The sequence below is a fragment of the Exophiala oligosperma genome, assembly GCF_000835515.1.
Source record: "Exophiala oligosperma strain CBS 72588 unplaced genomic scaffold supercont1.9, whole genome shotgun sequence".
Classification (NCBI taxonomy): Eukaryota; Fungi; Ascomycota; class Eurotiomycetes; order Chaetothyriales; family Herpotrichiellaceae; genus Exophiala; species Exophiala oligosperma.
The window spans coordinates 498,489-524,942 of record NW_015622826.1 but is presented as its reverse complement, the minus strand read 5'-3'; the positions used below and the strand labels follow the sequence as shown (position 1 = coordinate 524,942).

The 26,454-nt window shown below is 50.3% G+C and overlaps 10 protein-coding genes across 11 annotated transcripts; 6 read left to right on the top strand and 4 right to left on the bottom strand.

Moving 5' to 3' along the window:
* Positions 1–34: 34 nt before the first annotated feature.
* Positions 35–2,222, top strand: PV06_08796 (septum-promoting GTP-binding protein 1). Its single transcript, XM_016410172.1, has 3 exons — positions 35–561; positions 628–920; positions 1,030–2,222. The coding sequence occupies exons 1-3, from the start codon at positions 168–170 to the stop codon at positions 1,204–1,206; spliced, it is 864 nt and encodes a 287-aa protein (XP_016259194.1). The 5' UTR covers positions 35–167; the 3' UTR covers positions 1,207–2,222.
* On the bottom strand, positions 2,212–6,946 carry PV06_08795 (uncharacterized protein). Its single transcript, XM_016410171.1, has 2 exons — positions 6,436–6,946; positions 2,212–6,386 (listed from the first exon to the last, which is right to left on the bottom strand). The coding sequence occupies exons 1-2, from the start codon at positions 6,666–6,668 to the stop codon at positions 2,603–2,605; spliced, it is 4,017 nt and encodes a 1,338-aa protein (XP_016259193.1). The 5' UTR covers positions 6,669–6,946; the 3' UTR covers positions 2,212–2,602.
* Positions 6,947–7,097: 151 nt separating this feature from the next.
* Positions 7,098–8,178, top strand: PV06_08794 (uncharacterized protein). The gene is made up of 4 exons (XM_016410170.1): positions 7,098–7,364; positions 7,426–7,614; positions 7,674–7,737; positions 7,793–8,178. The coding sequence occupies exons 1-4, from the start codon at positions 7,213–7,215 to the stop codon at positions 7,997–7,999; spliced, it is 612 nt and encodes a 203-aa protein (XP_016259192.1). The 5' UTR covers positions 7,098–7,212; the 3' UTR covers positions 8,000–8,178.
* Positions 8,179–8,474: 296 nt separating this feature from the next.
* On the top strand, positions 8,475–10,233 carry PV06_08793 (uncharacterized protein). Its single transcript, XM_016410169.1, has 3 exons — positions 8,475–8,771; positions 8,840–9,559; positions 9,636–10,233. Exons 1-3 carry the CDS (start codon positions 8,664–8,666, stop codon positions 10,101–10,103), a joined length of 1,296 nt encoding a protein of 431 aa, XP_016259191.1. The 5' UTR covers positions 8,475–8,663; the 3' UTR covers positions 10,104–10,233.
* Positions 10,234–13,651: 3,418 nt separating this feature from the next.
* On the top strand, positions 13,652–14,969 carry PV06_08792 (uncharacterized protein). The gene is made up of 2 exons (XM_016410168.1): positions 13,652–13,800; positions 13,868–14,969. The coding sequence occupies exons 1-2, from the start codon at positions 13,766–13,768 to the stop codon at positions 14,595–14,597; spliced, it is 765 nt and encodes a 254-aa protein (XP_016259190.1). The 5' UTR covers positions 13,652–13,765; the 3' UTR covers positions 14,598–14,969.
* PV06_08791 (V-type proton ATPase subunit D) lies at positions 14,624–15,892 on the bottom strand. The gene is made up of 5 exons (XM_016410167.1): positions 15,772–15,892; positions 15,612–15,721; positions 15,551–15,561; positions 15,074–15,499; positions 14,624–15,018 (listed from the first exon to the last, which is right to left on the bottom strand). The coding sequence occupies exons 1-5, from the start codon at positions 15,787–15,789 to the stop codon at positions 14,801–14,803; spliced, it is 783 nt and encodes a 260-aa protein (XP_016259189.1). The 5' UTR covers positions 15,790–15,892; the 3' UTR covers positions 14,624–14,800.
* A 147-nt stretch (positions 15,893–16,039) lies between these two features.
* On the top strand, positions 16,040–18,934 carry PV06_08790 (pre-mRNA-splicing factor syf1). Its single transcript, XM_016410166.1, has one exon. It carries the CDS (start codon positions 16,055–16,057, stop codon positions 18,635–18,637), a length of 2,583 nt encoding a protein of 860 aa, XP_016259188.1. The 5' UTR covers positions 16,040–16,054; the 3' UTR covers positions 18,638–18,934.
* Positions 18,924–20,707, bottom strand: PV06_08789 (uncharacterized protein). The gene has a single exon (XM_016410165.1). It carries the CDS (start codon positions 20,638–20,640, stop codon positions 19,225–19,227), a length of 1,416 nt encoding a protein of 471 aa, XP_016259187.1. The 5' UTR covers positions 20,641–20,707; the 3' UTR covers positions 18,924–19,224.
* Positions 20,708–20,879: 172 nt separating this feature from the next.
* Positions 20,880–23,094, bottom strand: PV06_08788 (T-complex protein 1 subunit alpha). The gene has a single exon (XM_016410164.1). It carries the CDS (start codon positions 23,003–23,005, stop codon positions 21,299–21,301), a length of 1,707 nt encoding a protein of 568 aa, XP_016259186.1. The 5' UTR covers positions 23,006–23,094; the 3' UTR covers positions 20,880–21,298.
* Positions 23,095–23,285: 191 nt separating this feature from the next.
* On the top strand, positions 23,286–26,076 carry PV06_08787 (the record flags this gene model as incomplete). Of its 2 annotated transcripts, XM_016410162.1 has the most annotated exons (6): positions 23,286–24,031; positions 24,099–24,366; positions 24,436–24,590; positions 24,644–25,098; positions 25,155–25,533; positions 25,591–26,076. In XM_016410162.1, the coding sequence occupies exons 1-6, from the start codon at positions 23,945–23,947 to the stop codon at positions 25,795–25,797; spliced, it is 1,551 nt and encodes a 516-aa protein (XP_016259184.1). In that variant the 5' UTR covers positions 23,286–23,944. The 2 variants fall into 2 exon arrangements, with proteins under 2 accessions (XP_016259184.1, XP_016259185.1); XM_016410163.1 differs by having other exon boundaries at positions 23,286–24,366; positions 25,591–25,797.
* Positions 26,077–26,454: the final 378 nt, after the last annotated feature.

Here is a 26,454-nt window from a genome sequence, read left to right as displayed (position 1 = left end):
GTCAGTGAACGGTAAACGCCTCGACCGCCGCATGAACGAAACCTCGGGGCATCCCTCGCAAGGAAGCTGAACTCCTGGCCTTCAAGCAAGTCAATCCGTATCACGCCCATCCACGCTTTTCCTTCTCCGCTCGTTTTGATCCAAGCTTCACTCCTTTCACACCAGCCATGGATTTTGTTCCTCAAAACGAGTACCCCGCCGACTCGGCCTCCATCGCACAAGTCAACGACAATTATCAGCATGACGAGTCCACGGCGATCCCAGCCATGCCCCCTTCACATCAAGCCACGGCCACGCCGCCCCTAGACAACAATGACACGAACCAGCGGTATAACTCGCCGAGCCTGTACCCTCAGTCGAATTCGAGGCCGGGATCCGGGATGGGCGGCTATCAACAGACAACACAGTACCCGGAAAACAGACAGTCGCAGCAGTCCTCCAACAACAAGAGCAGTGTTGTCATCAAGGTGGGGATGGTCGGAGATGCACAGATAGGCAAGACGAGTCTCATGGTCAAATATGTCGAAGGTAGCTGGGATGAAGACTACATCCAAACTCTAGGTGCGCCCTGCCCTGATACGATGTGATCGTCTCGTGTCCCCGTCTAACACTTGTGTGTGTACACAGGCGTGAACTTTATGGAAAAGACAATCTCCATACGCAACACCGAAATCACATTCTCGATTTGGGACTTGGGTGGCCAACGTGAATTCGTCAACATGCTGCCACTGGTCTGCAACGACGCCGTGGCCATTTTGTTCATGTTCGACCTCACCCGCAAATCCACCCTCAACAGCATCAAGGAATGGTACAGGCAGGGAAGAGGTTTCAACAAGACCGCCATACCTTTCTTGATCGGCACAAAATATGATCATTTTGTCAATTTCCCCAGAGAAGATCAAGAGGAGATAAGCAACCAGGTATGCTCTCGCTTTTAGCCGCAATACGATACCCGCAGTCACGCCCACGCAAATACGGCCTCGAGGTTGGATGAGAACAAGTTATATACTGACCGAATCGATCGTCTAGGCACGACGCTTCGCCAAAGCCATGCGGGCCTCTCTGATCTTCAGCAGCACGAGTCACAGCATAAACGTGCAAAAGATCTTCAAAATCGTTCTATCGAAAGCCTTTGACCTGAAATGCACGATCCCAGAGATCGAGAACGTCGGCGAACCTCTCCTCCTCTATCAGTCGGTTAATTGAGGCTGCTCAATGTCCTCCTGTAATGAACAAACCGACTGCCCTTTCTTGTCCTCGAGAGGCACCGTTACTTGGTGTTTTTTTTGCCCAAGCTTTGTTTTGGCAGCAGTAAAGATAAGGGGGATAGGAAAACAATCGCGATGCCTACGTGATCATGATTTTGCAGGACGAAATGCCGACACGACAGAAGATTTTGCCTCTTATCCCCTTTTTTTCCCGAATCACACCCTCACTCGAACGAACGACTTGCATCCGTCTCTCAGTCACGCTGGCTGTGCTCGACACACGAAAACATCCCCAAAACCGCTCCCCAATACTGCTCCCCAAAGGACTCTCTGCCTTCCGAGTCAAGAGTAATGATAATTCACACGCACTCTCTCCTTCTCTCCCTTGACTTTTGGCAGCACGACACACAACCCACCACAATCACGGGGCTCCAGCACCTCCGGAACCAACCGACCAACCACTGTCACAGTTATCTTGTGTTTCTATATCCTTTTTTCTTTTTCGTGTCTCAAACGATGTTTTCATGTCGAAGTCTAGAGATCAGGAAACGGCACATCCATTCGCAAGCGTTGGTGGGTGCGTGCTTGCCTTGGACCTTTCTAGAATTCACTTTACGAGTCATCCAACAGGACCATTGCTACTTGGACGAGGGCGAACGTGTCATGCAAGAGTCTTCTTATATTGTCTGGTGCAGTTCAAAGCATGACCCATCACAACCCTGCGAACCGTGGGTACATGAGGGGATGAGAATGCCAAAAGGGGGGAAATTGCGTGCAAGAAAAAGCAGAAGAACCAGAACCAGCGAGTCGTGTCTGCCTGAATGATCCGACTCGACAGAAGAGGGGAATGAAAGAAGGTCTATCATTGAATGAAATCGGATCCCGAGTCATCCCATCGCCAGGCTCGTCCTATACTCTCCGCGAGACAGGGCAAGGCACGAATTACCCAGTCTCCCCATGATCGTAATGGAAAAAAAGGACAAGAATGAACCATCGAGAACACTATTGAACAGGTTTTGCTATCTTCTGATTTTCTATCTTCGCTGTCTCTGTCTGTTGTGCATCTCGTAAAACTTTTTGTAATGCTTCTTCTACACTGGCTGGTTGTTGGGGTAACACGACTTGATGATGCAAAAGCCGTAAATACATCGGTAGTGATGCGTTATGCACAGTCGTCCTCGTCCACGATCATATCTCGTCCATGACGGATCATTTCACCAGGGCCTCGCCTCTTCTCCTAGCTCCTTTGCCACCTGGCGCAGCATTGCAACAAGACACGGGTCATCACGCCAGTAAGGTCTCGGTCCCTCAGCTGTGTTCGAGGGGGCCATCATTGAGCCGTGGGCTATCTCTTCACATGTTGCTGCTGATGATTGGAGAAGCCCAGTAGCGTCCTAAGCTCCCTCTGCTAGCACGCTGCGCACAACCTGAGCAAATTCCTTCTTGACGAATTCGACATAACCTTTCCAAGCCACCAAATCTCCACTAACCTCAGTGCTGGCCGATGGGAATTTCCGCTCAAGTTCCATGGTGGTTCTGATGACCGCAGCATTGGCGTCATTGACCTTTTCGATTTCCTGCTTGACAGCATTCTCTTTGATCTTGGCCCCGAGAACGATTTTGAACTTCTCCGAAAGGGCCGAGAGGCGGCGACGAGTCTCGTCTGGATCAATGACCGACAGACGTGAGAGCATGAGATTGCATAATGTACGAATATCCGTATCGTCAGGAATACCGTCCAGAATGCGATCAAAGACTTTGGGAATGGGCAAATGTGAGATGGCGCCGGGACAGTCGAGTAATGCGTACAAAGTGGCGTACGCAGACTTACGAAGGTCCAGACCTCCATCTTCTTGGTGCGTGAATGGACCTATCTTGACAGTCTTGATGAGATCGCGATTGATGTGTGACGACTGAAGAATGGTGGGAAGAACCTGAGCGATATCTGGAACAACAAGTTCGGGTTTGTTGTGGATAGCTGCATTCAGCGTTGTCACCGCAAGGCGTCGATTTCCAATGTCCGAGTCGTTCAGCATAGTCTGAAGCATCGGTGTCATCATCTTGACCAGAAGACTGTTGTACGAATTGCTCGTCTCGCCGAGAGTGAATCTGAATGCCGAGATCACAGTTCCTCGAATGGCAGGGTTAGAGTTCTCAAGTGATCTTGCAAGCTCTGGCACATAGACCTCAGGATCTATGGTGGCAAGTCTGCCAATGCACTCGGCCCCAACAGCGCTGTTGTCCTCTGCTTCGGAAACTGCGAACAATTTCTGCCACAGTTCGGACGCAAACGGAGTCAGTTCACCCGAAGAGTTGTCAGAGTGTTCTAGAATCTCCTTCAGCGCGTGGAGATATAGATAGTCCTGACCGGCGTCTCGATTCAGGCTCTGCAGGATGACTGGAAGGCACTGTGAGACATTATTCGAGCTGGCACTTCCTAGAGCGACAGCAGCAGTGAGTCGAACTTTGTCAACATCAGCTGAAAGACTTTTGATGAAGATCTGGATATCAATGGGAGTTTGAGATCCCATTCTAAAGCCAACCTCACCAAGAACACTCAAAGCAAGGCAGATTGCTCGAACATCGTCGGATGCGTACAGCTCTTTGAGGAAGTCGTCTATCGTGACTCCCAAGTGATTTCCCCCATAGACAAGTAGAGTACCAATCGCCCTTCCTAGCACTGCTGTTTCGCCGCTAGTGCCAGCAGCCAATAGTCCTTTCATTAGCGGGGCACCTACTCCCTGCTCGCCAATGACTTTGACCACAAGGAGATATGCTCGGAGCGGCGGGCCCTCCAAGCGAGCTTGGGTAATGGCACACAGAGCATGTACAGTGTCATCGTTGACCAAAGCCACGGCGTTTGTTGGTATTGTCTTTGACAGAATGACTAGTGCTGGGGTGAGAAGATGTAGGTCGTTGGCTGAAATCAGAGGCATCAGTTGACTTTGGAGCTGTACAATTGTTGTCGTCTCATATTGTGAGGATGTGACCGGATTGAGTGCGAGATATTGTAATGATTCCAAACAAGAAACACGAAGGGCGCGGTCGGCTTTACGCAGTTGATCGGCCATCTCGAGCGAGACATCTTGGATCCAAGCAGTTCCGATGTTATCGTGAACTCCTGCGGCTTCGGCCACAAGTCCAATTGCTCTTGCACTAGCAAGTCTCGTAGTTTCGTTCCGTAGTCTGTCGTCGAGTATGCCCAGACTCTTGACACGAGCTTCGCTAGGTAGCAGTTGAGTGGAAGAAGTTCTAGCAATAAGTACACCAAATACTTGGATGGCTCGATGGCGTATCTCAAGATCAGTATTATTGTCCGTTACGCGACTCACGACGACATCCCACAGCTTCTGAATGTGCATAGCATGATCTTGATTCGCCATGGCCAACCGAGGTGGTGTGAGAGCTTTGATAAACTGCTCGATTGTCGAAAGAGCTTCACTTGAGACTTTGTAATTTCTGTCGCGAGCAAGTGTTGTGACTGGTGGTATCAAAGCAATGACAAACGGTATCAGTACCGTCGTTCCATTCGTCTCTGTAATAGTGCTGACCAAAGCTAACGTTTCGATCTGAAGACTTGACACTGTTGCTGATGTTCCGGAGCCAGTGCCACCTGACCCAGCCGCGTTAGATGGCTTCAAGGCGTCGGCAATTGGGTCTTCCAACTGTTGCAAATGGTCTGACAATATTCCATTACGCGACAAAGTAAGGGTCTTCAACATTATGATGGATGCTTGCTTCAGAGACATACTGGCCTTCTTCCAGAGTTTGCCGAGTGCCTGAACAATTCTTGGAACAAGCGCAACAAGCTCTGCTTGGGAACCAGTGGGAGGTGATGCTGGCATGATAGGGGGGCTGGAGCGTATTGCGATGAGGCCTTTCAGATCTGGGTCTTTTCGATCGGCTTCACTATCTTGTCGTCTTCGTTTTCGAGTATTGGTAGGTGCAGCGGGGTTCTCGGAAGAGTCAATGCGCGAAAGTTCGAGTGATGGCGCAGAGCCTGTTTTGCGAATCAACATAGTGGTTGCCGCGATCACTTCCAACCTAACACTGTCTTCACGCTCTTTTGAAAGTCGGGAGATGAGATCAGGGGCGATTCTGCCAAATAGAAGGTCTCGGTCTGCTGCCGTGGCCCCCGAGATGATGGCATACAAAACTTTTGCAGCACATCTTCGGACTTTCCAGCTCATATCATCGACATCACTGAACGCATCATCGTCATCCAACTCGGCGTACTCATCATCGTCATCGTCGTCGGCAGGATCCTCTGTGAAGCCATCGTCTGAGTTGTTGTCCTGGGTTCCTCCCATCTCATCATCTGATAGTTCTGCCACATTCGGGTCGTACTTTAAATACCGCAAGGCGGCGTCTATGACGGTTGAAAGATGGGGGTGCATCTCGGTAGGACAAGAGCCTATCATAGACTCCAAGGAAATGAGTGCGGTCTCTCGCAACTCTTCCGTCTCTGTGTCTACCTCAATATCGTCATCCATGGAGGCCGTAGACGAGATTTCTTGTTGGCTTAGCACCTTGAGCACGTAAGGCACAACGGTATCAAGGTATGGACCGACTTTTGTGGGGATTGAGCGTGCGAGGGTACCAACCGTAGCGATGAGATATCTTCGGTGCTCCATACTAAGTTGCTCATTGTCAAAGCTGTTTTTCAGTGCGGCAACAAATGAACCGACTTGAGCTTCGTTGAAATGGACCAGCAATGCGCCTATACCAGCCAGGGCTCTCTTCTTGACCACTCCACCGGCTTGTGGACTCTCTAGGATGTGCATGGTGGACTTTGCGAGCTCAACCAGTTCCGCCTCTTGAAGCAAGGAGCCGTAGCATTTGACGACCTCAATCATGACATCGACAGCATCAGCACTGTAACCCTTGTCCTTATGCTTTTCCAGTAAACCAGTTGGTAGTCGAGGTGGTGTCTTACCAGCAGACAAGACGACATGACCGACCAGTCTCGGTATCAGCACCTTACTGATGGCACTATAGGCATCTTTCACCTCCTGTGCAGACGCTCCATTCGGCTGGGGCTGGGGCAACGCTGAAATGAGACTTCGAAGGGCCGTGTTGGGAATTGAAAGGTCGATCTCCCGGCTGGTCAGATCAGTGATTTTATCGATCAATGGTGCCACGATATCGCCAGGTGTGCGAGAAGCCAAAGGGCCGATACTGTTCGGACATTAACAAGAAAACTTGACTGCGAGACATTGTGACCTACCACTTTAGAGCCTGGTTCTGGACCTCCCCATTTTGGTCAGCTAGTGACTTCAGCAGACCATCGATTATCCTAGCTGCAGCGTGCGGGTCGCCTCGCAGGTATTCTGTGGATGTTGAGGAGAGAACATTCGCCAGGTCACTGAGTTGCATGAAACGAATGTCCGGATCAGGGTCACTGATTTTGTTCAGCAGCCCCGAAATGCTCGCCTGAGCTTGGCCACGCTCCCTTGCCATCTTGCAGAGTAGTGGTAGAAGGAGGCAACCTCAAGAATGGAATCGTTTCAGACTTCTCGCCGTCATTTGAATGTCTTCTGGTGAATGCGGGGATAGGATAGGACGGCCGCTCGTATCTTTGGACGGTGATGTCAGGCAGTCAACACGCTCAAACGCTGGCCAGGATGGAAGTGAGACTAGTCGTGATCTATTACGCGACTGTGATCCTTCTGACGAGAAATGACAGATGTTGGAACGGACAATGCGGTGAACATAGGGAAATCGGAGTGGGATTTTTGGGTGTGTAGGCTGCACAGCGTGGGCGTGAAGTTGGAGGGACAATAGACACTTAACGGTAGGTGCATTAGGTAAGCCATGACGCAGGGCACGCTCTACTGTACTCCGTAAGGTCTGGTTAATCACTCCACACTATTTGTCGAAAGCTTCTCCCGGAGCTTCTCAGGTACGAGTTGTGAGTACAACGGTTACTGCAATAGTCTCTACGTGACTTCGCACCTTTCATAGTCTCCCCTGTTGTTTCTTTCCTCCCTCACATATCCCCTTAATGGCTTTCGCACGGTCTGCCGCCCTTCGGGGTAGCATTCGCTCAGCTGCTCTCAAGCGAGCCGCGGCGCAAGCTCGAACTACCTTCCGGGATATCGGCCGCCGGTCCTATGCTCAGGAACACGGCGCAAAGAAGAGCAGTGATCTTCCTTGGTTAGTGATTCTATAGAAGGAGATCCGAGTATCATGGTGGAATTCTAATGGGTACTCTCAGGCTAATTGGTTCCGTTGTTGTCACCGTTCCGGCTGCCGGATGGCTCCTCCAGCAAAGTCCTAGCAAGTCCGACCATGGCCACGGCCATTCTGAACATAAGGAGGAGGCAGAAGAAGCTCCAGAACAAGAGTCCAAGGAAGAGGAGGAACCCAAGGAGGAGGCTGAAGACAAGAAATCAGAGGAGGACGCGTATGTTATTGCCGGGTAAACCACAATTGTGTTACATTTCACACTGATATCGTTCTCAGAACCCCCAAGGGTCAGCCAGCCGGTGAGGAGCGAGACACCACCGAATCTGCGGGCGACAAGCAGGTGAGTTCTTTTACTGGAAAGTTTGCTATGAATATCTCTGACACAACAACTCCAGAAACAAGGTGATGTCTCAGGAGCTAGCAATCCACTCGCGAATGACGGCGACCGATCCAAGAAAGCTGAAGGACCGCCAGAAACCGCAAAGGTCCACGGTACTGTCGACTCATCAAGGCCTGTCGGTGGTCACAAGGACCCTGAAAAGTCCCAGCCGTCCGCTGGAGAGAAGGACGAATCAAAGAAGGAGAACTCCGAGGAGAAGTGAACATGGCCCAAGTTCAGAGCTCTACAATCTGTCTGAATTGGGCAATCTTCAGATGTACTTGCATAGGCCCGCATCGTTGTCACCACATAATTCAGTGTGTAGAAAAGCATTTCCCAGATTCACGCTCCTTCCTCCGCTGGCCGCGTCAGTGTCAGGTCTCTTTTTCTGTCTTATTGTACTCCCTATGTTCATAAGAGTCGTCCATAGGTTGATCACATTGTAGTGGATACTCGCAACAACCCTGTGGAAAGCTCGAGGGCAATTTCCATTCTCTGTGGATCGAGATATATGGAAATTGAGGCTCTGTATCTCCATCGGGTTGTCCATACGAGCATACGAAATACGAAGACTTGCTGCTGGGGCAGCGAGGCTAGCAAACAAGGCCCCCTATTCGCTGCGTCAAAGACTTTTTCCAGCCAAAGATGATGCACACGCTCTCCTCATTTCACTAAGCACCCTGCACGCGGTTGATCATTTATTATTTAAGCTGCCACATGTGTTGTTTGACTTGCAGCACACCCGTGTCTGCCGGCTGACAGTACTCTCCATCTTGTTGCCTCTTCATCTAGACATTGTGCCACCTACCTAGGCAGTCACCTACTCATCAACTCGTTCCCAACGTCCTGACATCGCGACATTGGTCCCGATCCCGACAACGGCCATCATGGCTCGTCCACGTCGAACGTCGAGCAATCTTGGGGGTGATCCCCGTGGAGACACCAGCGCCCCTGCGTGGGCGACGATGACACCAAAGCTGCCGCTTCAGCCTTCTGTATGCTATGCACATGATTTTTTGTGGCGTCTCGTCGCCCCAAGTTCGAGCTGACCGGTTGTTCGCAGAATAGCGAGAAAGAACTCAAGCCTCACTCGAAGCGACGGAAAGCTCGCTCGGCGTTCCGCAAATGGAAGAATCTCTCCTACCGTCATACCTGGCTGAACCCTCTCGTTTTGATGCTGGCCATCCTTGGGGCCTACTTTGTCAACCCTGGAGAACAAAACCCCTTGCACAAAGCCATTTTCTTATCATACCCGTTGGGACCGGACTACCCAGGCGGACCAAACATGTACGGGAAGGGCTATGCGGACTGGGCCTTCGTGGGTTTCTATACGATCGTCTTGACGTTCACACGAGAGTTCATAATGCAAAAACTGCTACGGCCACTGGCCATCCGCTGCGGCATGAAAAAGAGAGGGAAGCAGTCACGTTTCATGGAACAAGTCTACACGGCCATCTACTTTGGCATTTTTGGACCTTTTGGACTCTATGTCATGAAGCAGGGCCCGCTGTGGTATTTCAATACCACGGCCATGTTTGAAGGATTTCCTCACCGGAAGCACGAAGGGGTGTTCAAAGCTTACTACCTGTTGCAGGCTGCATACTGGTCTCAACAAGCCATTGTCCTCATGCTGCAACAGGAGAAACCCCGCAAAGACTTCAAAGAGCTGGTACTGCACCACATCGTGACATTGTCTTTGATTGGGTTGAGTTACCGATTCCATTTTGCCAAGATGGGTATCGCGGTCTATATCACCCACGACATTAGTGATTTCTTCCTCGCGGTAAGTTGTTGTGGTGATGATGGCGGACATGAGTGTGTGCAAAAAGCCGAGACTGACTTGCTCGCTTCTTTTTCAGACGTCCAAAACCCTCAATTATCTCGATTCTATCATCGTCGGGCCATATTATTTCTTATTCATGGTCGTGTGGACTTACCTTCGACACTACATCAATCTTCGCATTCTGTGGGCGACTTTGACCGAATTCCGGACCGTTGGACCTTACGAGTTGAATTGGGAAACTCAACAATACAAGTGTTGGATCAGTCAGGTCATTACGTTTTCCTTGCTGGCTTGTCTCCAGGCCGTCAACCTGTTTTGGTTATTCTTGATCCTCCGGATCGCGAAGAACTTTGCCTTCAATAGTGTGAGAGCGGACGAACGTAGTGAGGATGAGGATGAGGAAGACGACGACGAGCCGACGGAGAAGGACACTGCCAAAAATGCTGCAAAGGCGGCCAACGGAACCAAACCTGTCGTTCTCGTTAATGGCGTTCCGGTCGAGAGTGAGTCGAAAGCAGAAGGCGTCAGGAAGAGGAAGGGGTGATTCCGTTCCACGTTGTTTTGGTTCTTTTCACCCTTGCCCTAACTTTTAGATGCCATGTCATAACTGAACTTTTTATTTTCACGAATACTCCTTATTAATATACTAATAGAAATCATGAAATGAAATTCTCGGGTTCTGTCTTTCTTTTCTGGTTGAACGGTAGGTAAGGTCATACTTGTACCAGCCGTGGGTTTGTTTGTGCTAGGCACTGCGTCCGACTGACAAGCGATTTCACAAAGAAGGAAAAAAAAGACTCTTCTAGATCCGTCGTTTTGACGGTGATGAAATCCGCATGAAAATAATATTGCCGAACCATCATTGTAGCCGGAGACAAAGTTGACTGCTGGGGACAGAATGTGGGGTAGATATCCTTCTCCCAGAGGATACTGTTACCAGAGACTGTAAACGAGTACGAGCAGCCAGCCATGGTGGACAGTTGGTATGTGTATGTGGCTTAACCCTTTCCCACCATTGGAGTAGGTATCCTGATGTTGCCTCCCGTTCATCTGGTGGTGACCGAGAAACCATAACTCGTCGTGTTGTTGTCGTTTTACTACCCGGTGGGAGGTAGGCATTCGACGTTGAAAAACTTTGTTGCCACACGTTGATCCTGATGTATCGGGGTTTACTACTGGCAACCCTAACAGTAGGTACCGTCTACACGATCCGGGAAAGACGCATACGGGGATACTGTAACGCAGGGGGGAACAAAATGCACACCGTGCAAGCTCCGTGGTGGTTCTCCGACACCTGCCTGAGGTAGGTAAGTAAAATCTGGAGACAATAATCGGGCATGGCGACACAACCCAATGGATTCATCGGCAATTCATTTATTGGGAGAACATGGGAATGTGGCTCTTTTGACGACAATAATACCCGTAACATTTACTCCGTATTACTGGTACTCCAGTACCCGGACATCCCTGTCCGACAAAGACTGTTCTGGTCTTGCCCGCAAAAATCTCCCCTTTCACCACATATCGTGGGGCTCGTTCCCTCAAGTGGGGCATTTGTCTGTTTCCCTGAGAATGATGGGGAAAGGGAACCAACTGTCAACTACCATCAGCGTGAGCGAGAGCATTCTAGTGGAGAGGGCAGGGCACAGGCGACACAGGCCTGGAAAAATAGATGTGGTTCAGATGAATCAAACGTGGGAGTTAAAAGTGGTGGTGGTGGTTCTCGTAGAAGAGCCTTTGAAAAACAATAATGCACCAACTAGACTCACATTCCTCTCATCCTTGTGCTGCTACATCGTGACCTGTGTCAGCAGTATCTCCATACCTTGTCCCCGGTAGTGATATCGAGCCATCATTACTTCCCTTCGCGGGCGGTAGAAGATCAAGATGACGACCAACAACAAAATCATAACCGAAGATGCGCCAGTCACCAAGTCGGCCATCTTGGTCGTGTGGGCTTTTATCGCAGCGAACCCTCTCCTGGTTCCCGCCATCACACTCTTCATACTCCTGGTCGCGCGACCACTTTACAGACGATATTCTTCGCCTCTGCGACAGTTCCCTGGACCGTTCCTCGCCTCGTGCACCAGAGCATGGAGGATGTGGAGCGTCTGGACGGGCAAGAACGAACAGCACTACATCGACGTACACAGAAAGTATGGACCCATTGTTCGGACCGGACCAAATGAAGTTTCGCTTTCGTCGCCAGAGGCCGCCCTCGATTTGTTCAAGACCGGTAAGGGATTCCACAAGACCGACTTCTACGGCGTCTTCCCGCCTCCAGAGAACCCAGATATCTTTACCGAAACCCGAGAGCCCGTGCATGGTGTGAAGAAGCGATATGCAGCCACCCCGTACAGTCTGGCATCAATGCAACAATGTACCGACCGCATCGAAGGCACCGAGCAACTTCTTATCTCACAGCTGGATAAATTTACCGAGGACCACAAAGTTTGCGATTTGGGAGATTGGTTGCATTTCTTTGCTTTTGATGTGAGTGTTGACTTGAGTGGATGTTGAAGCAGTTGAGCAGTGAGACTGATGATTTGTGCACAGGTTCTGGGTGAGGTCGCCTTTTCTAAAAAGTTTGGTTTCCTCGAGGCAGGTGTCGACGTTGACCGTGCCATCAAGACCATCGACGATTCGCAATGGTATAATGGCCTGATTGGACAGGTCCCGTGGCTTGACCATATTTTCAGACGCAATCCTCTCTGGCAGTTCATTCCTTTCCTGGCCACCAAGAACGCTCTGGTCACTCGTGTAGCCATGGGCCAGCTGGAGAAGCGCACCAACCCTCAGGGCGAAAAGGTCGAATACAAGGACCTTCTCAACAGTTTGATCGAAGCACAGAAACAGCATCCTGAAGCCCTCGGCAAGGGTGACGTATTCGCCATTGCGCATGGTGCAATTTTCGCAGGAAGTGACAGCACAGCGAGTACTATGCAGAGCTTCATGTGGCAAGTGGTGTCGAACAAGCGAGTGTACGAAAAGTTGATGAAGGAAATTCTGGCTGCCGATCTTTCGGACATGGTAACATACAACGAGGCTCAAAATCTGCCGTACTTCCAGGCTTGCTTGAAGGAAGCCATGAGAATTAACCCCGCTGTGGGCTTGAACATCACGCGAAAGGTGCCGCTTGGTGGTGCTGAGCTTGGGTGTCATAAGCTGCCAGGTGGTACGGAGGTCGCGGTCAACGGCTGGGTTCTGCACAGAGATACCAGCATTTTTGGGGAAGACGCTGAAGTATTCAGACCAGAGAGATGGATTGAAGGCGACAAGGAGAATATCAAGAGGATGGAGAGATGTATGTTCCAGGTAAGGTTTCTCTCATCGCCGAGGAGTTGTTCAAGAGCTAATTGTTTGTTAGTTTGGTGGCGGATCCCATGTCTGCATCGGTCGACATCTCGCTCTTCTGGAAATGAACAAGGTCTTACCTCAGCTGCTACGACGATACGAAATCCAGCTTGTCAATCCCAAGAAGGGCCTCGAACACCATTCCAGTTTCTTCGTTGTACAGTGGGGTCTTTTGACATACCTAACACTAAGAGAGAAGGCATAAATGCGTGGAGTTAATCTGGAGTCAGTGTTTCAAAATGGACGCAGTGGTGTCTGGCTGAAAAGTCACCTTGCTTCGACTCCCTACCGATGTCGAAACTACAAAGTTCCACCGGCAGTACGAATATTCAAGTCTCCAGGGACTGTTTCTCCATGAGGCTGGTCTCATCAATGGGCTGATGGGCAAGCATTGTCTCGAACAGATCACGCAAAACCAACGTCAGATCGTCCAGATATCGAATAGTCGTGTATGTTATCATGATTGAGATGACCACAACACTGTTGGGTCAAATATCCATGTGGAAGTGTTTTATAATACGCAGTTGAAGTACAAATAGTCAAGCAACCTGCAACCTGCACTAAGATTTTTTCTCAGTGTAAAGATACTCGTAAAAGTAGAGTGTGTTGAATCAAGTGCTGTTTGAATGAGGCCTGAAGAATGAAAGGAAGCCATGTGCCAAGAAATCTGGGGTTCGGCGAGTCCAGCCAGTTCCACCTGCTGCGTGCAAAAGACTGTTTAGCGAGACTGTCGTTCTACTATGCTTTGGCACTGAACGACGAAACAATTCACCTGCAGAAGGACAGGCCCTACATTACCTTCTCCGAACCTCTACTTCCTCTACACACACTTCTCACACAACCCTCTCAATCATGGCGACTGCAACGCAGAATGCGCCCAGCTCGACGTAAGCCGCCATCATCCTCTGGCTTCATCCCCCACTGGTCCCAAGTTTTGTACTGACCTAAACCCAGAGTCTACGTGAAGAACCTCGAAGAACGAATAAAGATCGACCAACTCAAAGAAGCCCTCACCGAAATCTTCTCGGAATACGGCAACATCATCGACCTCGTGGCCAAGAAGAACCTGAAAGCCAAGGGCCAGGCGTTTATCGTTTTCGACAGCGCGGACGATGCGGCCAAGGCGATCGAAGAGATCAACGGCTTCGAGCTGTTCGACAAGCCCATGCAACTTGACTTTGCGCGCACGCGGTCCGACGCAACGGTGCTGAAGCAGGAAGGCGAGCCCGGACTGGAGAAGTGGAAGAGAACACGATTAGCGGAGAAAGAGCGGAAACAGGCACTCGAAGCGACACAACAGAAACTCAAAAGACCAGCGCCGTCGATGGCGAGTGCGCAAGAGACCGCTGGGGGGCTTACGGCCCGGCCGGCGAAGACGGCCAAGGGTGCTGGCCTCAAATCCTCGGGCACGAACGCTGCGGCCATTGTGCCAGACGAATACCTACCTCCGAATAAGATCTTGTTCATTCGAGATCTACCAGACAGTTACGACGCAGATGGTTTGTCACGGATATTCAGCAGATTTGAAGGATTCAAGGAGGTCAGAATGGTGCCGGGTCGCAAAGGTATCGCATTCGTGGAGTACGAGGCTGAAGCGGGCGCTATAAGTGCCAAAGAGGCGACGGCAGGGATGCAACTTGGTGACGAAGGAAAGGGAATTAGGGTCACGTATCAACGAGCATAAGCCACGAAGGGGAGCATGGCGTTGGTGCTTAGTATTGTTTCATTACGGCCAGGCTGGGTGACGAGAACAGAACGATAAGTGTCAACCCAGGGATTTAATACCCCCGATACATTGACATCGGGTTGGGTACTTTTACAGTACTTGGTACATTGCAGCGGCGTTGGTGGATAAAGTGGCCAGCAGAACCTGCGCATGAAATCGCTTTAAAAGATAACATCATCATCCTCATGTTCTCCCAGAACGTCCTGGGTTGCAGACTCCGCCTCTGGTTCCTCGTTGCTTTGGCCTTTTGCAGCTTGTGCCTCTCTCTGTTTTCTGATCTCGGCGTCTGCTGCAGCTTGGTCCCTTTGTTTCTTGCCCGATACCTTCTTTAGTCTGTAGAACTCTTCTCGATCAAGTTCGTCCAACTCGGAATTAATGTCTGTATAACGTGGTTAGCGCGACAAGGAATATCAGGAACCAAAAAATATACTCACATTTGATGGTGTTTTCTGTTCTTGGAATGATGACATGCTCAATCGCATTGACTCTTCGGTTCACGACCTTGATGACCTCGTCCAAGATCATGAATGCTGTCTGTAAGCTGGCCAGCTCGACGAGTGTCTCAACGGCCCTGGTATAGGTTTCTCGACATCTTTGCACTTGTTGCCCTCCTTTTCCAAGACCTGTCAATCCAAAGTCGTTGATCTCGTCCTTGGTGTATCCTTCAAATTGTGGCAAGAAAACACCAGAGACGTTTTCTTGTTTTGTTTTGATACGAAACCGGGCCGTCTTGACAGACTCTTGGATTTGATAACCTATGTCTCCTCCAACTGCATACGATACTTCGGCCAGAGAGAAGGCAGCAATCTGCATAACTCGACCCATCTTCCGTTTGGCCTCATCGATTCGTTTGAGGATCTCTGTAGAATATCGTTAGATTAAGTGACAATCTAATCCCAGTGCTCACAAACCTCGGAATCGTCTGTTGGGATTGTCAGCATTGCACTCGAAACGAAAGGCACAGATACATACTTGGTCAAGGCCTCGCTCTTTCTCTTGAGCAGACTGTGTCCTGTCTGAGCTCCCTTCAATTTGTTGTTCATCTGACCAAGGGCCTGCCGTGTTGGAAAGACGGCCTCCCGCTAAACCTGATGTTAGCGTTTGCATTGGGTCAAAGGGCATAATAACATACGCCTGCTCCTTGGGACATCTTGGAGAAGAAGCACCTGTGTGCTATGTCGAATTCAAACGGGCCTGGTACAATGGGGAGGAGGATGCGAAGCTCTATTCAAGCTCGCTTATCGACGCACATGCGAGGCTGAACTTGACGACATCCAACGTTCCTCTCCCGCAGCCGCTAAAATGATGTTCCGAAGGTTCTCGCTAAACTTTCCCTTTGCGCGCCATGCTTTCTCTTCGCGAGCCGCATTTTTCGAGAACTGCAAGCAAGCAGGTTGTAGGACAAATTGACCACGATGCCTGGGATCTTACGCAAATCGCACCCTGGGTCAGAGGTCGCCATGGCGGTCTCACAGGTCGGCAAGCCCGATTTCTACCTCATATCCAGCGAAGACGCGGCTTACGAGCAAGACATCCTCCGGAACCCTGGAAGCGTACGGCCATGGCTGATTTACATCGACTTCAAGATGCGCAATGGAACGATTCACGAGCAAGCGTTCGTACAAGAAAGGGCATGCATACAGTTACCGCGGTCTTACAAACTGTGGAAGTTGTACTTGGACTTCCGGATTCAACATCTCAGGAGGAAGAACCCGGTCAAGTACAAGACCGAGTTTAGCAAAGTGAACGCTCTGTTTGAGAGAGCGCTCATCCTCCTGAACAAGATGCCAGTAATCTGGGAGATGTACCTAACGTTCCTCCTCCGGCAGCCCTATGTGACCAAGACGAGAAGGACGTTTGATCGAGCCCTCCGGGCTCTACCAGTGACCCAACACAACCGGGTATGGAAACTCTACAAATCGTTTGCAAACTCTGCAGGAGGAGAGACAGCAGTCAGGATATGGGCACGATATGTTCAAATCCACCCAGAGGATATGGAAGATTACATCGACCTCTTGATCGAGACCGGACACTACCTCGAAGCCGTCAAGCGGTATATTCAGATCCTCGACAACCCCAAATTCCGCTCCAAGCATATCAAGAGCGAATTCCAGCTGTGGAGCGAGATGGTCGAACTGATGGTCAACAAAGCCAGAGAAATAGGCGACAATTCAGTTTCGGGCTTTGACCCTGACACGATCATCCGCAGCGGTATTGAACGCTTTGCCGATCAACGAGGCAAACTTTGGGCTGGGCTGGCAACATACTGGATAACCCGAGGCGACTTCGAAAGAGCACGCGACGTGTTTGAAGAGGGCATCACGACGGTTATGACAGTCCGGGATTTCACCATGATCTTCGATGCATATGTCGAATTCGAAGAGTCCATCTTACAGACCCTCATGGACGACGCATCCTCGAGAGCAGCCAAAGGCATCACTGATGCCGACAAGGACTTCAACCTTGACATGCGTATGATGCGCTTTGAGCACCTGATGGATCGCCGACCTTTTCTGGTCAATGATGTTCTATTACGCCAGAACCCCAACAATGTCATTGAATGGGAGAAGCGTGTCGCACTATGGAACAATAATCACGAACAAATTGTGCAAACATACACCGACGCCATTGCAGCAATCCATCCGAAGAGAGCGATTGGCAAGTTCCATGAACTCTGGCTCAACTATGCCAAATTTTACGAGGAGAACAACGATCTGGATACAGCGCGCGTTATACTCGACAAGGCCGTCAAGGTGCCGTACAAGTCCGTCGCAGAACTAGCAGATACGTGGGTAGGCTGGGCCGAGATGGAATTACGGAACGAGAACTTTGATGGTGCACTCAAAGTCATGGCGACGGCCACGAAAGCCCCCAAGCGAAGCACAATCGACTACTTTGACGAAACACTTTCACCCCAACAGCGTGTCCACAAGTCGTGGAAGGTATGGAGTTTCTACGTCGACCTAGTCGAGAGCGTGGGTAGCCTCGATGAGACAAGAGCCGTGTACGACCGCATTTTCGAGCTGCGCATCGCCACACCCCAGACAGTGGTCAACTATGCCAATCTGCTTGAGGAGAACGGATACTTTGAAGAATCGTTCAAAGTCTACGAGCGTGGCCTGGACGTCTTTACGTACCCCGTCGCATTCGAACTGTGGAACATGTACCTCACCAAAGCGGTTGAGCGAAAGATCTCCATCGAAAGACTCCGTGATTTATTCGAGCAAGCTGTGGAGAATTGCCCTCCACAATTCGCAAAGCCAATATTCCTCATGTACGGTAGCCTCGAGGAGGAACGTGGACTCGCCAGGTCAGCCATGCGTGTGTACGAGCGCGCGACTCGCGCCGTTGCCGACGAAGACAAATTCGCCATGTTCGAATTCTACATCACAAAATCCGCGAGCAATTTCGGCTTGACTTCCACGCGGCCCATCTACGAGCGCGCTATCGCCGCGTTGCCAGACAAAGAGGCGAAGACGATGTGTTTGAAGTTTGCTGAGATGGAGAGGCGGTTGGGCGAGATCGATCGTGCGCGGGCGATCTACGGCCACGCGAGCCAATTCGCCGACCCGAGAGTCGAAAAGGGATTCTGGGACACTTGGGAGAAATTCGAAGTGGCTCACGGCAACGAAGACACTTTCAAAGAAATGTTGCGGATCAAGAGGAGCGTGGCTGCCCAGTTCAATACCGATGTCGCCTTCATCGCCAGTCAAGCTGTCAAGCGTGGACAGGCGGTTCCTGGTGGTGCCGGTGGTGCCGTGGAAGACACTAACGGACAAGAAGGCGGCGCCGGTGATGCCATGGCCGCTCTTGAAAGACAGGCTAGAGCTCCCGTCGGCTTCGTTGCGGCGAGCACAGGTCCCGAAGGCGGGAATAGACCACCCGAAAATGGCGAGGAGGAACCTGCAAAGCCGGAAGAGGCGAATAAGGTCGCCGCGAACCCTGACGCTATTGATCTTGATATTGACGACGACGACGACGACGATGATGATGAGTGAGGCTTTTCAGATCGTGGGTTGATTGGTCTTTGGAGCAAGCTTGGATCTTTGGGGCTTGACCTAGGGTCGATGTTGACATGACTGGCTACGGCTTTGGAAGGGAAGAGAACAACGAGGACGTGTCAAACCCGGGCGGGTGAGATTTTTATGGTTCCAAATATTTTACAAGTAAAGCAAGGTGTTTTGAAAGGTGTTGTCTGATAATCAAATCAGGAGGGGGGCCAAAGGAAATACTCACGACTCATTTGTCTTGTCTATTCTTCTATACTGTGTGCTGGTGAACAAATTTTAAGTCGGACATGTTCTTTGCTATACTCTTATACTATACTCGCCGAGTACGGACTTTGGTACTATGGTCGAGGAACTGATCATTTTCCTTTCTTCATGGCTTTTGTCTATGTCCACCCGCCCAAAAATTGTTGCACTATTGTTTCATAGTAATATGCCCTAGTACAGATTCCTTGGTCTGTATCAACCTAATGCATCGCATCCTCGCTACCAATGCTCAGAAGTCGTGGTTGTAACTGCCGCCGCCGCCGCCGCCGCCGGGGCTCCGCTCCGATATCATACTCATACTCGTGTCGATCTCATTTCGGATAATCCTTCAAATGTACACTCTTCAACTTGACAAACTGGTCAAATCCAAACCTCGACAAAGTCACGCCCTTTCCACTGTCCTTCCAGCCCGTCCAGGCCAGGTCGGGGCTGGGATAATCCGCGCGATTGACAAACACGGTCCCTGCCTCGACCAGCTCCGTCAATTCTTGACCCCTTTGGACGTCCTTGGTCCAAATGCTCGCCGTCAACCCGAATTGACTGTCGTTCATCAAGGACACGGCCTCGTCGTCACCGCCGACACTCTGTACCGGAATGACAGGACCAAAAGTTTCGTCCTTCATCACGCTCATACTGTGGTTCACATGCGTCAACAGCACGGGAGCCACAAAGTTTCCCTCCTTTGGAGCATTCTTGAAAGTCGCATTGTCGGGGGTCTCGTCCTTTGCCCCCGCATGGATGGCGTCGGAGACCTGTTTGAGGATTGCCTCCTTTGCACGGGCGGACACGACGGGCCCCACGTGCGTGGTCTTGTCCTTGGGATCTCCCAGCTTGTACCCGCTCAGGACTTTCTTGACCTCGGCGACGAAGGAATCGTAGACCTTCTCGTGCACGTAGATTCGCTCGAGGGCACAGCAGGACTGTCCCGAGTTGAAAATGGCGCCGTCCACAATCTCCTCCGCCGCCCAGGCGACATCCACGTCGGGTCTGACGTACGCGGGATCTTTCCCGCCTAGTTCCAAGCCCACCGAACACGACACCCGCGAACTTGCAATCTGCTGTATCGCTATGCCCGCCGCCACGCTGCCCGTGAAGCAGATGTGGTTGACGTCCGGACTGAGGATCAGCGGCTTCAAGTCCGTCGGGCTGCCACAGTGTAGATACTGGATCACGTGGCTCGGCAGCCCTGCCTCGGTGAAAATGTCGAGGATGTGTTCAACGATCGTAGGTGTCTGCGGAGAAGGCTTGAGGATGACCGTGTTGCCTGCGAGGAGGGCCGGGATCAAGGAGTTGACGAGGATGAGGTAAGGGTAGTTCCAGGCGAAGATGACCAGGACGACGCCGACGGGCTCTTTACGGATGTATCGAGTAAATCCCGTCTCGGCCTCACCGGGTGTGTCCTTGCCCAAGACTTCGGGGGCAATGCGGTTCATGTACTCCGCTCGCTTGATGGCCGTGGTTATTTCCTTTGCGGTGTAGGAAATGGGCCGACCCATTTGTTCAGTGAGCTCGGCGGCCAGTGCATCTTGCCGTTCCGAAAGAATGGCGAGTGCTTTTGTTACGATTTTCTGGCGAGATTCAAGGGTGGGATGGGACTTTCTGTAGGATTTGAATGCCTTTTGGGCGGTGGTGCCCAGGCGGAGGATCTCGTCTGGAGCAAGACCATGGCGGGTGAGGATTGGTTCGTTGGTTGTAGGAGAAATGGTGGTTATGATTTCGGCGACCATTGTGCTTTTTCAAAGAAAATGTATGAGTCGAATATAGAGCGAGAGAATGAGAATAAGAGAGTTACAGTCAATACTTTCAAAAAATTATATCAGATGGCGAGGGGATTCAATGTCCCGCAGTCGCAGTCGGAGAATGACGCATGTGAAATCGGCGAAAGGCGACGCAAGGCTGAGCTCATAAAAACTGACAGCCTCGATAAAGGCCAGTACTCGTTACAAGGAGAACATCTTTCTAGCACAATAAGAATGTTTGGCTTGATATTCGTAACTAGAAGTACAGAAGTCTTGCTCCCAACTTTCATTCTATTCTTTTCTACATCTGGCATTTTTGCCCATGCACTGCATTGACCTCACAACATCAAAAATCGGCCTCGTATGGAGTTCCGGATTCCTGAACAGGACAACGATTAGTAGGCCACGAATGTCTGCCTCAAGCACATATCGATGCAAGTCCTGTGATTAAATCTGGCCCGACATGGACAAGATAAGCTCAGGGAGAGATCGAAGTCCTGCATCGAATCCAGGTTCAACCTGTGTGGGCTTGTCAGAACGCAAGCCCTGTTGCAGCCGGGTTACTCATGAAGCTCGTCCTTTTTGGTATGAGGGAGGATCCCAGATGGTGACTTAAGGATTGTTCGTAGGAAGGTGATCAGCATCTTTAGTGTCCGTGTCCATCGTCTTGAGGCTGCTCAGGTGGATCCAACTTGATCAGTGTGTCAATTCGCATAATGGCAATACAGGCTTCAACAGCACTCTTGAGCTGCTTCACCTTGCTCATGCTGGGTTCCAAGACACCCATCTTCACAACATCCACAACTTTGCCTTTCATCAGGTCTAATCCATAGTTCTTATATTGCCTCTTTTTGGCAATGTCCTTCTCCTTCTCGTTGGCCTCTCCTTCCTGAACTCTTTGACTAAGTGCGTGCCGTACTCGTAGTTGAGCCACCAGCTCGGATGCATCCTTTGCTGCATTGACACACAATGTCTTTGGCACGACTAGTAGAGACTGTGAAAACTCGCCAATGGCTAATTGTTCTCGGGAAGACACTGTCATGGCAAATTCTTCGAGGTAGATGGATAGGGCAGTTTCCACTGCGCCACCTCCGGGTACGATGCTGCCGGACTCGAGAGTTCGTTTAACAGCACACAGGGAATCGTGAACGGAACGTTCCATTTCGTCGAGTTGATAGTCGTTTGATCCTCTCAGGATGATTGACGCTGATGAGAAGGCCTTGGTACCTTTTACGAGAATGCATTCATCATCTGAGATGCGCTCCTGAACCACTTCATCGGCCTGTCCGAGAAACTCCCTGTCGAACCTCTCATCGCCATTCAAGTCGGACAAGGTGCTGACTAAAGTTGCGCCGGTGGCTTTTGCTATGCGCCTCAGGTCTTCCTTTTTGCATCTTCGGACACCCATACAACCACGCTCGACAAAGGCCTTCAAGACGAGGTCGTCGATGCCCTTGGTTGTCAGAACAACATTTGCCCCGGATTTGAGAATCATGTCAACTCTGTCTAGAACGATTCCGGCCTCCCGTTCTCGGATCTTTTCTAGCTGTGAGGGATCTTCGACCGTGATCTGTACACCGAGCTTCATCCGTTCCTTCTGCAGGTTCATGTCAAGACAGGCAATTTTGGCGTCAGTTATCCGAGTCTTCATTGCTTGTGATGCGACAGTACAGTTCAAAGCATATCCCTTGACTAGGATTGATTCCGTAGCGCTTTTGCCATGTGCTTTTAAGATGTTGACAGCTTTAACAGGATATTTGACTTCGTTTCTCTGGGTGTTGACTGACTTGACAGACTGCATTGCATCGACCACCATGTTGGCAAAGAAATCTGCGTCTGCACCGATGATCTTGCTCGACATTGATGTCTTAGCAATGTTGACTAGGCTGTCTCTTCCAAGAGTCTCCACCTTTGTACTGATGTTCTCTTGCATATACTTGACCGCTTCTCGCAAGGCTAATCGATATCCTGTAATGATGACAGTAGGGTGTATCCGGTTTTTCATCAGCTCGTTCGCCCGTCTTAGTAGTTCTGCGGCAATGAGTACGACAGACGTTGTCCCGTCTCCCACTTCTTTATCTTGTTGTTGAGCCAGATCAACCAGGATCTTTCCTGCCATGTGTTCGACATCGAGTAGACTTAGAATTGTGGCACCATCATTGGTGACTGTGACATCTCCAATATCATCCACCATCATTTTGTCCAATCCCGAAGGCCCAAAGGAGGATTTTACGACATTGGCGATTGCTTGTGTTGCAAGCACGTTCTGATCTCGAATATCTGCGCCGCTGATCTTCTGGCCACCGAGAAAGAGTGTGCCCGCATTGCGCGGAGCCTCGAATATACCGGCCATTGGATTTCCTGGTAACGAGGCGAGATGGTAAGGGAGATGTACGAGGATTGGAAAAGGGCGAAATGTTACAAATCGCAGTTCAAAGGAAAATGCCTACAACACAGTACGGGACTATTGCGGCTACAGGCTTCAGCGGACAAATAATTTCCGCCAAGCTTTGGAAAACTGTCTCCCCCGCGGCAATCTCTTTTGGGTAATTATGTGATGCTGCCCTAACTCTGACTTCAAGTCAAGTCGTCGGCAAGCTGGCGAATTACACAACTTCAATTCCATCACCCTCTCCAGTCTGACTGCGGGATTTCAGACGAAGTATCATGATTAGGAAAGATGTCCTCTTTGCCGGCTTATTGGAAATTTGAAACATGATTCAGCGTGAGTATTGGGACTTGGTAAGGTATCGGGAACCTTTCCCGACACAAAGAATCCAGATATGAGTATTGTGACTAGAAAGGTGTCCTTCTCTTCGTTATAATAAAGGCGTGGAAACCGCTTCAGAGGTGAGTATCACGGCTGGTAAGGCATCCTCTTCCCCGGCATAAGCGAACTCAGACATGAGTATTGTGATTGGAAAAGGCACCCACATCCCCGGCATAAGGAACCCGTGGAAATTGATCCAGGAATGAGTTGGCCAACTTGGGGTAATTCCAGAAAACGACGCGAAGCGACACTATGTTCGAGTCTATACCACTGGAGGAATTGACTGACTCTATTGATCGACCAATCAACCCGGGATCGACCCGGTATTCGTCCGAGTTGTCCCCACGGGGCATGGAGTGTGGAATACCGAGGTGCTTAAAGAATACTCCTTTATGGGGTGAGGGTGAAGTTGGAGTATTGCCTCGACGACGATCATCTTGATTTAAAGCCTGCATCGCCTCGACTGATCAAGTGATGGTACGAATCTAAGCTCTTCCCGAATAAAGCAAACGACATTACAATATGCTGAGCTCATTACGCGGACCGGCCTTGGTCTGGGCCATCACACTGTCGTCAGGATCTTGCTACCTGCTTTTTGGATATGATCAGGTATGAACGCACGCAAATGAAGGACAAGCCTATAAATCAAGATGAGATGATTGATTGAAGCTACCAGGGTGTTTTGGGCGGTTTGGTGTCACAGCCCAGTTTTCTCGATGCCATCGGCAACCCAAGTGCCTCATACCTGGGCACAATCGTGGCCCTGTACAACATTGGCTGTCTCGTAGGCTGCATGGCAGCGGCGATCTGGGGCAACAAATTCGGCAGATGCAAGACCATACTCATGGGAAATGCTATCATGATCGTTGGTGCCGTCATTCAGGCAGCAACTTACGGTTCTGGACAGTTGATTGCTGGTCGACTGATTTCTGGCCTCGGAAATGGTGAATCGAACCCTTCAAATCTCAAGAAAGCTCGAGGCTGACCAGTGGGCTCTTTGTATGGGTGCTAAGGCTTGAACACGGCGACAATCCCAGTATATGTATCTGAAACTGCACCAAGCCACAGGCGAGGCCGAATGGTCGCTATCCAGCTTTCTATTGTCATATTCGGCATCGTCTTAGCTTACTGGCTGGATTATGGGACAATTAACAATCTCTCAGGTGAGGTAAGTTTATTTCGGACGCTTTGTTTTCCGCCGTATTAATCTAATTCTCTCAGGTGGCCTGGCGTTTTCCTATCGCTTTTCAGATCGTCTTCGCTCTTGTTACCATGGCCACTCTGCCGTTCCTTCCCGAAACTCCACGATGGCTCTACTCCCATGGCCGTAAAGAGGAGGCTGTTACGGTCCTTGCGAGACTTATGAACATCTCCGAGGATGACGATCGAGTACGCTTCATCAAGAACGAGATGGAAGAATCTCTAGAACTCGAACGGCAACAAGGCAGCATCACTCTGAAGGGCATTCTCAACGACAAGACAGACCTGAAACCCATGAGACGCCTTCTTCTATGTTTCTTCATTCAGTTCTTTCAACAATTTAGCGGCATCAACGCTGTCGTCTTCTTCGTTACCATTATTCTGGAGCAGAATGTGGGCTTGTCGAGATCTACTGCCAGTCTAGCAGCCGGGTTCATTCAGATGAGTTTCTGGATTGGAACACTGCCACCAATACTGTAGGTTGATCATCGTCTGCGGAATCGCTCGCAATGAGAATACTGATGACAGCCAGGTACATTGACAACTTTGGCAGAAGGCCAACTCTCCTCATCGGATCGGTCTTCCAGCTTATCTCACTGATTCTATTCACCGTGGGAATTGCTAAGGATGGGGGTGGGTACCCCAACCTTGCTCTGGCGATGTTGGTTTTATTCCAGATCACGGTTGGAATGACTTGGTGTACCGTACCTTGGATCTATGCACCCGAGATCACGCCTCTTCAACTCCGCCACGTCGGCGCCGCCATAGGTCCCTTTTCGGAATGGCTTTGCACTTTTGTCGTGGTCCAGATCACACCCACTGCCGTTGAGCACACGGGTTGGAAAATATTCCTGCTCTTCATCCTGTTACAAGCGTTGAGTATTCCATGGGTCTACTTTTTCGTGCCTGAGGTAAGACATTGGATGGTGTCAATGGTGTTATGACCTCAGCTTACCAGTTCATATTAGACCGCCAGGAAGACACTCGAGGAGATTGACTACATTTTTGTCAAAGGTGAGGCTCAGGACCGCCTACACGAACGGATGCATGAGCAGGTCCAAGTCCAAGAAGTCGATCGTCGTAGCATGTCGGAGACAAAGGTTGGGGAAAGTCAGACCTTGGAGATGACATCTGTATCTCGGAACGATGACACGTCTCCTACATCAAAGGTCTAGCTATTGACGACGCGTTGCTGATCCTATAGCGATGGGCGGAGCTACGACGTGCTTTGGGTCTATTTGACAAAGCCAACAAAGCCGACCGAAACTGGAGAATACAACCCTTCCGTAGACACCATGAGCTCTATGGTACTGTGGTGACGGAAAACGATTTCCCGTAAAGTGGACCCAGCCTCCACCTCATTCTGCAGGATCATCGCTGCTAGTTTCAGTCCTTGGGAGGCCCGAGATCAATTGGAGATTGCATTTTGTAGCGTACATAGCGGTACCTCATTTGATAGAATCTCTCAACACACCTTATTCTGCATTTCGAACTCATACTGAGTATGTTGTGCTTCATGTCTCAGGCATTCCTAATAAGGGACTTTGTCTCTCTTTCCACGGAGACAAGAGCATCGTGTCACACAGATGTCGAGGGGGACCACAGTCAATTGGCGCCCGCACCCAATGGGAGTTCTCGGTGTAAAGGCCTGACATGTGAGCATGACAAGACGCCGACTACCTGAAAAGAGCTCTGGGAGATTTCTGCATATCGGATTTTTACCATATCCTCTTCTTCAAAAGCTTGTTGATAATTAGACAAAGACTCGTGAAGTCGAACATGACTTTTGATGGTCGCATGTTGGACAATTTACATTAAGTAAGCAAGGAACG

Bases quoted from the DNA above. Each gene is read 5' to 3' on its own strand.
- PV06_08796 (XM_016410172.1), top strand. From the start codon at position 168: ATGGATTTTGTTCCTCAAAACGAGTACCCCGCCGACTCGGCCTCCATC. The intron at 562-627 runs GTGCGCCCTGCC...GTGTGTACACAG, and splicing joins AGACTACATCCAAACTCTAG to GCGTGAACTTTATGGAAAAG. The intron at 921-1,029 runs GTATGCTCTCGC...TCGATCGTCTAG, and splicing joins AAGAGGAGATAAGCAACCAG to GCACGACGCTTCGCCAAAGC.
- PV06_08790 (XM_016410166.1), top strand. From the start codon at position 16,055: ATGCCTGGGATCTTACGCAAATCGCACCCTGGGTCAGAGGTCGCCATG.
- PV06_08788 (XM_016410164.1), bottom strand. From the start codon at position 23,005: ATGGCCGGTATATTCGAGGCTCCGCGCAATGCGGGCACACTCTTTCTC.
- PV06_08793 (XM_016410169.1), top strand. From the start codon at position 8,664: ATGGCTCGTCCACGTCGAACGTCGAGCAATCTTGGGGGTGATCCCCGT. The intron at 8,772-8,839 runs GTATGCTATGCA...GGTTGTTCGCAG, and splicing joins AGCTGCCGCTTCAGCCTTCT to AATAGCGAGAAAGAACTCAA. The intron at 9,560-9,635 runs GTAAGTTGTTGT...CTTCTTTTTCAG, and splicing joins TTAGTGATTTCTTCCTCGCG to ACGTCCAAAACCCTCAATTA.
- PV06_08795 (XM_016410171.1), bottom strand. From the start codon at position 6,668: ATGGCAAGGGAGCGTGGCCAAGCTCAGGCGAGCATTTCGGGGCTGCTG. The intron at 6,387-6,435 runs GTAGGTCACAAT...ATGTCCGAACAG, and splicing joins CAGAACCAGGCTCTAAAGTG to TATCGGCCCTTTGGCTTCTC.
- PV06_08791 (XM_016410167.1), bottom strand. The intron at 15,019-15,073 runs GTGAGTATATTT...CACGTTATACAG, and splicing joins AACAGAAAACACCATCAAAT to ACATTAATTCCGAGTTGGAC.
- PV06_08789 (XM_016410165.1), bottom strand. From the start codon at position 20,640: ATGGTCGCCGAAATCATAACCACCATTTCTCCTACAACCAACGAACCA.
- PV06_08794 (XM_016410170.1), top strand. From the start codon at position 7,213: ATGGCTTTCGCACGGTCTGCCGCCCTTCGGGGTAGCATTCGCTCAGCT. The intron at 7,615-7,673 runs GTATGTTATTGC...TATCGTTCTCAG, and splicing joins AAGAAATCAGAGGAGGACGC to AACCCCCAAGGGTCAGCCAG. The intron at 7,738-7,792 runs GTGAGTTCTTTT...CAACAACTCCAG, and splicing joins AATCTGCGGGCGACAAGCAG to AAACAAGGTGATGTCTCAGG.
- PV06_08792 (XM_016410168.1), top strand. From the start codon at position 13,766: ATGGCGACTGCAACGCAGAATGCGCCCAGCTCGAC. The intron at 13,801-13,867 runs GTAAGCCGCCAT...ACCTAAACCCAG, and splicing joins CAGAATGCGCCCAGCTCGAC to AGTCTACGTGAAGAACCTCG.